At 40.6% G+C, this 6,819-nt stretch overlaps 2 protein-coding genes across 2 annotated transcripts in view; both read right to left on the bottom strand.

The window, feature by feature from the left end:
- Positions 1-375: 375 nt before the first annotated feature.
- On the bottom strand, positions 376-4,761 carry LOC101847672 (putative peptidyl-tRNA hydrolase PTRHD1). The gene is made up of 2 exons (XM_005103260.3): positions 4,427-4,761; positions 376-910 (listed from the first exon to the last, which is right to left on the bottom strand). Exons 1-2 carry the CDS (start codon positions 4,616-4,618, stop codon positions 740-742), a joined length of 363 nt encoding a protein of 120 aa, XP_005103317.1. The 5' UTR covers positions 4,619-4,761; the 3' UTR covers positions 376-739.
- A 1,420-nt stretch (positions 4,762-6,181) lies between these two features.
- The window catches only part of LOC106012409, a 2,112-nt gene continuing 1,474 nt past the window's right edge, over positions 6,182-6,819 (bottom strand). Inside the window, exon 3 of the mRNA XM_013085326.2 lies at positions 6,182-6,337. Within this exon, the coding sequence (XP_012940780.1) occupies positions 6,215-6,337 (123 nt within the window). The 3' untranslated portion in view covers positions 6,182-6,214. The remainder of the gene's footprint in view (positions 6,338-6,819) is intronic.

Below are 6,819 nucleotides of genomic sequence, written 5' to 3'. Positions count from 1 at the left end.
ACAAATGCAGATGCTAGGAGAAAGGAAGAGAGAAAGAAAGAGAGAGAGAGAGGGGGGGGGGAGAGAGACAAAGAGAGAAAGAAAGAGAGAAAGAGAGAGAAAGAGTACACAGGCAACAATTCCAGACGCTTTCATAAAAAAAATATACTTACATTTAAAAAATTATTTTATAAAGTACATCGAGGGAGATAATCCAATATATAAAGTTTCACACATTACATGTCAGTTACGTCCCTTTACTAGGGCTGGGTAACTTGACACCCGGCTAATGAATGCTATTTCATTTGAGTGTTTTCCCTTCAAATGCTCTAAGAGGCTTGAAGTTGAAGGCCTGTCAACATTTTAAAATGCTTTTGCAGATTATGTTGCAGGAGGTGCTTTTTTCGTCTTTCATTTTCTTAAAGTAATCCCAAGCATATGACTTTCTTAGAGACATCTTGATAGAAACTGCTAAAATTACAGAGACACAAATTGAATGAACATGTTGAAAGTCTCTAACTGAAAAAAAAAAAAAAGATCTCCCAGTTTAGGACCTAATGCTTGCTGTCTCATATCTTGAGGGATATACACAGTGGCCTTTCATTGACAAGCTTGCACACTCCTATTCCAAACATTATCTGATATCAGTCGGAATTATTGAATTATGTCAAATCTTAAAACAACATTCAGCGCCAGAAAGTTAGGTTAATGGCTACAAACTCAAACAGTATCAACGAACGATTCTAAAAATTGCATTGTTCTACTTGAAAAGTTTGAAAGGCTTGAAAAACTTTTGAACCTCTTCTTTTCTGTAGGGCTTCACAGCCAGGCATGTGGGGAAGTTCTCCGGCTGCTCCACCCACAGTTTGTGAGAAATATTCTCCGTGGTTAACGTTTCTGCCAGTTTGCTTAAGCTCTCTTCGTCTTTGGCCTGAAACATAGAAACAGAAGGGGAAAACAAAATTACTTTTTGATTTTCACAATGGGGAGGTTTTATTTCCTTAAGACTTGAAATTTCTCCCAGAAAATATGTTGTAATTGTAAACTCTGGGTGGGGAAGAAAATGAAAAGTCCGAAACGTAAGTCCTTGCTGTGTGTGTCACATGAAGACAGAAGATATACCTTGGTTGAGGATTCAAACTAAAAAAGAAAAAGTCTGTAGTATGGTTTGTGCAGAATGAAGAAGAAAAAGGGTGAGGTAGTTCGGTTTTTAAATTACAGCTCTCTGCCATGTGTTAGATCTACACCTGCTGATGTGTCTGCGTAGTATGTAGTCATGTTTTTTGCCTTGTGTACAAAAGATATGAGCTCATTTATTCAATTACTTGAAAGATATATTTTAATTAGCAAGTATCTCTGTCTTTCTGTTAGTATGTATCCCTCACAGTCCTAGTTGGCCCTTATGAGATGAGTTCAAGCAGCCTGTCTCCTATTCACAAATAACCTAAAATGTATTGATAGGGATATAAAACAGAGTAAAAACAATAACTATTACATACATATATATGTCAATGCTATGACTTACTTATTTTAGGAGCATTTTATCTTTACCCAGTAATCCATCATAAAATGATAGCAAACCTTTTCTGCTGCGGCCAGCCCCACTTTTAACATTCCGTAGGCTAGTCACTTTGAACCTGTCTGCCAGAGCCAAACTGATCCTTCTAGCATGAGCAGAAAGATAAAGATAGGCCTACTGAGAAAAGTACTGTTTTCCTTGTGTGTGTATTTCAAATTCATCTTTTCGGTAAGCAACAGTGGAGTGCCTAACAAAAGTACAAACAACAAAATGTGCCAAAAGTAATTTAAAAGATTTAGTTAATATTAATATCTCTGTACATACCACGGTTCCCTGTAAATTTAACGTAAAACAAAGCGTTTTTTTTTTCAAGTATTGTACATTTCAAAGTATAGTAAAAATGTTACACTTGACTAAGTAATAGACCTTAAAAATAAAACAAACACTTGTCTTCACTATCGCACAAATATACGAAGATGATTAAACCTAACCGATTGTTCCTAAATAGGAGGATTCCAAAATAATACTATAAAATAAGATTAACATTATTTTATATCTTAATAACAAAAAGTATTAGAGGAGTAAAATGGAAAAGAATGAACAAGAAAAGGGCTTTACAAAGCCTGAGCATGAGACGGTAGTGAAAATAAAAGAATACGGGGGGTACACTTTGGGGAAAGATTAGATGTTAACCCACTCATGTGTGCCAATAGCTCAGTACAATTAATGGTCAGGGTTGTGTGGGTACGAAATCTCACCAGTGCTTGTGAAGGTGATTGAGTAGCGCTCCAGCATGAAAACTTTCATGAATAGCTAGCTAGAGTTTGGCCAAAGTTTGTCGCCCTAATTGTACGGCCAGCCCAGAAAAGAGTTCCTCAAATCTTTGTTGCATGCACAGGAGGCGGTGATATAATATTGGTTGACTGTGATTACACCTAAGGCCAGGTTGAAACAAAGGAGATGCTCAAACATTTCTGTTTTCAATAGAACATCATAGAGTGGTCCTATGAAATACATGCACTGGTGGCAATGGATAAGTAGGACTGACAAGGCATGCCTTTATCAGAGCGAAGTGGCTATTCGGACTTGAGTCCGAACAGCCCCTGGAGGCTATTCGGACTCAAATTCCAGTGCGCGTGTGCAATCACCGGTTGTACCGAACTTTTTTTTGGTCTCTGGCGAGGTCTAGACTCGAGTCTGAATAGTCTCCTGTTGCTATATGAACTTTAAACTACTGGTAGGCTATTACACTGCGTTTCGCGACTACTGAAATACAAAGGGATCAAACCATAAAATTCATAATCAGTCCGTATAATATAAGACAGCCCCCCTTCCCTTTCCCTCTCTCTCACTTTCTCTTATTTTTCCTCTTTCTCTTACTTTTCCTGCTCTCCCCAGCCACCCCCACCCCACCTTCATCCCTTAAAAAAAAAAAATTCCCTCCCATACCATTGCCCACTGCCCGGCACTACTATTATACATTATCCTTTGTAAAGAAAAGACCACAGTTCACGCTGGGTCACCACGGTCAGGGTCCATTTGTTGTAATTTTAAGTTCCTTGGCCAGATCGAAGAAATCAAGGAAGGCCAAGGTCGAATCGCTTGTCAGCTTCACATGCGATACCTAGTGATTGCGCACACGCATTGGAGTTTGAGTCCGAATAGCCGCTGGAGGCTGTTCGGACTCGAGTCTGAATAGCCGCTGCCTTATCGAAGAAGTGTGAAGTTTTGAACACTGCATGCAGACTGGACAAGTGACCCTTGATAATCTCACCGGCTGGGCCTCTGAAACCCCTCTCCATCTAGCTCCTCTTAAATTCCCCATACTTAAGACCTTTAGACTTGAGATTTCTCCCATGAAGTGTTTTGTAAATTGCAAACTCTAGGTTGGGGAATGATATAAAACAAGTCCATCATGTAGATCTAAGTCTGCTCTGAGTGTGACACACAAAATTTGAGGATTTCCGTAACAAGCGACGACCCCAACAAACACAATAATAAAGGCATAAAGGAGAGACGTCACCGTTACCCTGACGCAACCCCTAACCCTCTTCTATTCTACTCTTTTATTTCCATCTAGATCTAGATTCTAGTGGTCGCTCGTTACAGAATAGAAGGCCTTAAAATACAGAATTCCCACCGATAAAAGAAAGAAGATTTAACTCATGTGCAGTTACAACAGTGGCGTCGCGTGAGTTGCAGACAAGGTGGTGCATATTTGGAAAGTGAGCAAATGGGCAATAGGCTTAGTAGCTACTACTATTAAGATTTCTAGAGAAAGTCAATTAGAATCTGCAGGGTATTCCGTAAGGCACATTAATCGATATTTACAACTGTCTCTAGATGAAACCGCTTAAAAGCTACAATAAAGTGAAACAATACTAACAACTCATTATGCTCACAATCTGAGAAGATATAAAGATTTCTAATTAATTCGTGCAGCATCAGGACTTGCTACACAATAGAGGGAGACAACAGTTTCAATACCCATTCTTCACTGAGTTACCGTAGAGTAGACTCTACTAGTGTTGTAGATAGGCTTGCGGAAACTTGGATCAAATTTTTAGCTTGCACCAAATTGGGGCTGCGAAGAGCAGTTTCATGCACCTTTCTTCTTGTGCGGGAAGAACGTTGCCTAGATCTAGATTTCTCTACAGTGACAAAAATAACTTTGATGCAAAGATTTTGCTTGCTCTAGCAGACGCTACTGCAAACGGTGCGACGAGAATAAAAACCATCCTCGCTGTCTGTCTCTTCACTAGCACAGCCAGCGGGTGACGGATCGCAAGGATGTGCATTTTAGTGGGCGAGGCCTAATGTAGATCTAGACTGGTTTAGAACTATTGGAAAAGGGGGGGGGGGGGGGGGCAGGGTAAGGTGGAGCGCTTGCACCAATGGCGCCCCGCCACTGAGTTACAATAAACTCACCTCCAAAATTATCTTGTGCATTCTATCGAGATCAGCAAGGTATTCTTGGGTGGCTTCATCCTTGTAATAAAGATGGGTAACAGCAGTGCATGCATGGCAGGCCTGAGCTATCAATGCCCCAGTTGGCCATTTCAGTTTCGACACGAGATCGCTTCTTATGACGACGTACTGAACAATAGGACTGGCTGCCATAATTCCAAGTCTCTCACAAAGACTTCGTTGACGATACAAACTAAAATAGCAGAAGCCTGTAGTGTGGTTTGTGGAAGAAAAAGGGTGAGGTAGATCTAGTTATAGATCTAGTTCGGTAGCGGATCCTGCCTGGTGCTTGAAACAGTTAGATGAGATTGAGAAGTGAAAGTCTGAAAGAAAACTTCCGGAAGCGAACACGTACGCAAAATCGAAAATGAAAGTAGGGTGCATTATCCCAGATTGTTCTCCAAGTCCAAACCTAGTTAGATCTAATATGATACCGGGTAGATCTACTTCATAGTGGTGAATGTATATTTAGAAAAACATGTGCCATTAAAAAAAACAAACCCTGTACTTTTATTGTCGAGTTCTACAATGTGTTTTTTTTTTTAAAAGGTGTGTGCATTTATTAATAACGTGTTCTTTTTAAAAATTCATGATATCAAGTTGAAAAGAAGAAGGCCACTGCTAAATCTGTAAACCATAATTAACTTTATGTTTCATAGCAACATAAACATTCGAACCACAACTTTGGTACCTCCATAACATTAACAGTACGGGCGAGACTGCATCTTTCCATGATCATAGAAGGGTTAGAAAGTACGTGTAGATGTCTGTGCCGGGATGGGTTTGTTTTGTGTATTTATAACTCTGTGTCCGTGTGTTGTTCGTTTGATAATTATGTTTTATATTGCTGTAACTTTATCAGAGACTTCAAGGAAACGCACCAAGGATAATGTTGTCAAGAATAACTTGTAGGCCGAAACTGCCGTTTTACTTATTCACTCATTTATTCATTTATCAATACAATACATTAATTAATTAATTAAGTTAGTTAATTAATTAATTTGTTGTTGTTGTTGTTGTTGTTGTTGTTGTTGTTGTTGTTGCTGTGTGTGTGTGTGTGTGTGTGTGTGTGTGTGTGTGTGTGTGTGTGTGTGAGCCTATCCGTTCGAAATGTTCGGAGCCACGAAGAGTGTGCTCTTCGCCAGGGCCACCGCCTCCCTTGGGTAGCGGGTGAGGCAGTCCAACCTCCCTGAATCCTCCCGAAGAGATGCCACCGCCGGGCCTCCGTGGCGGGGCATCTCTGCAGCCAGTGCTCCAAATCGTGGGGCTCCTCGCTGCACAATGGACATATTGGGTCCGATGTTTTGTCTATTCTATTTTGTTGCTGTTGTTGTTGTTGTTGTTGTTGTTTTTGTTGTTTTAAGTTGTTGTTGCGGTTGTTGTTGTTGAGCATATAATTGGTGATCCGTCGATGTTTTAGCAATGTTGGAACTGAACATCTCTCGTCACAGTACAGCACACGCTGTTCAATGTATTCCGACTATCTGCTCAATATTATATCGCTGATTTCCATCAAGGTATCCCCTCTTTTAGATTTGCAAATGCATAGCATATTATAAATAGTAGAATACGAAAAGGGCACTCTTTATTACACAAACTAGATCTACCATACGTTGTTTACAACAAACAAATTTCTAAACGTTGACACGTCACAGTGATTCACATCTTTATTCATTCCCAATATAAGGCAGAACCAATCAAAGCAATACAGTGAAATGAAATGAAACCTCGATCAGTCAACTCTCAGAGTCACCTCGGATTGAGACACACGCCCCTGCCAAAGCCAATGCCGCCGCACACCAGACCTGGGCAACAAGTGCCGACAAAACCTGGCGTGGCCCCTGGCACACAGAACTGGGAGCGCGCGCCACACTGTGGGAGGGGAAGGCATGGTATGGTATAGGTTTAACATTTCTATCAACAAAGTTAGGTTATTTAAGAGGCAAGACCTCAGAGTTTAACGCCCATCTCCGAATGGGCCGAGCCAAATGGGAAATTCGTGTAAAGTGCCTTTCCCAGGGACACAACGTCGGAACGTGCTGAGGCTCGAACCCCTGAACCTACAATTTCACAATTACGAGTTCTGTAGCCTTATAACCACTAGACCACCGACGCCACTGGAGTGGAAGGGAGACCACTCGAAAGTCAACATGACGTAGAAAACAAATGTATTATTTTATATAGGCCTACTTCTATCTGAATGTCTGTCTGTCAGTCTGGATATCTGGATGTATGTCCTTACTTGTCTTTGTTTATCGTTATTTTTGTCTTGGTCTTTGATTTCTCTGTCTGTCTGTCTGTATGTCTGTCTGTAAGTCTCTCTCTCTCTCTCTCTCTCTCTCTCTCTCTCTCTC

The sequence above is a fragment of the Aplysia californica genome, unplaced genomic scaffold (genome assembly GCF_000002075.1).
Source record: "Aplysia californica isolate F4 #8 unplaced genomic scaffold, AplCal3.0 scaffold00365, whole genome shotgun sequence".
NCBI classification, from domain to species: Eukaryota; Metazoa; Mollusca; class Gastropoda; order Aplysiida; family Aplysiidae; genus Aplysia; species Aplysia californica.
This window is presented reverse-complemented; position numbering and strand designations above follow the sequence as displayed.

Excerpts from the sequence above, each read along its gene's own strand:
- LOC101847672 (XM_005103260.3), bottom strand. The coding sequence starts at position 4,618 with ATGGCAGCCAGTCCTATTGTTCAGTACGTCGTCATAAGAAGCGATCTC. Across the intron at positions 911-4,426 it reads TGCACAAGATAATTTTGGAG|GCCAAAGACGAAGAGAGCTT; the intron begins GTGAGTTTATTG and ends TCTATGTTTCAG.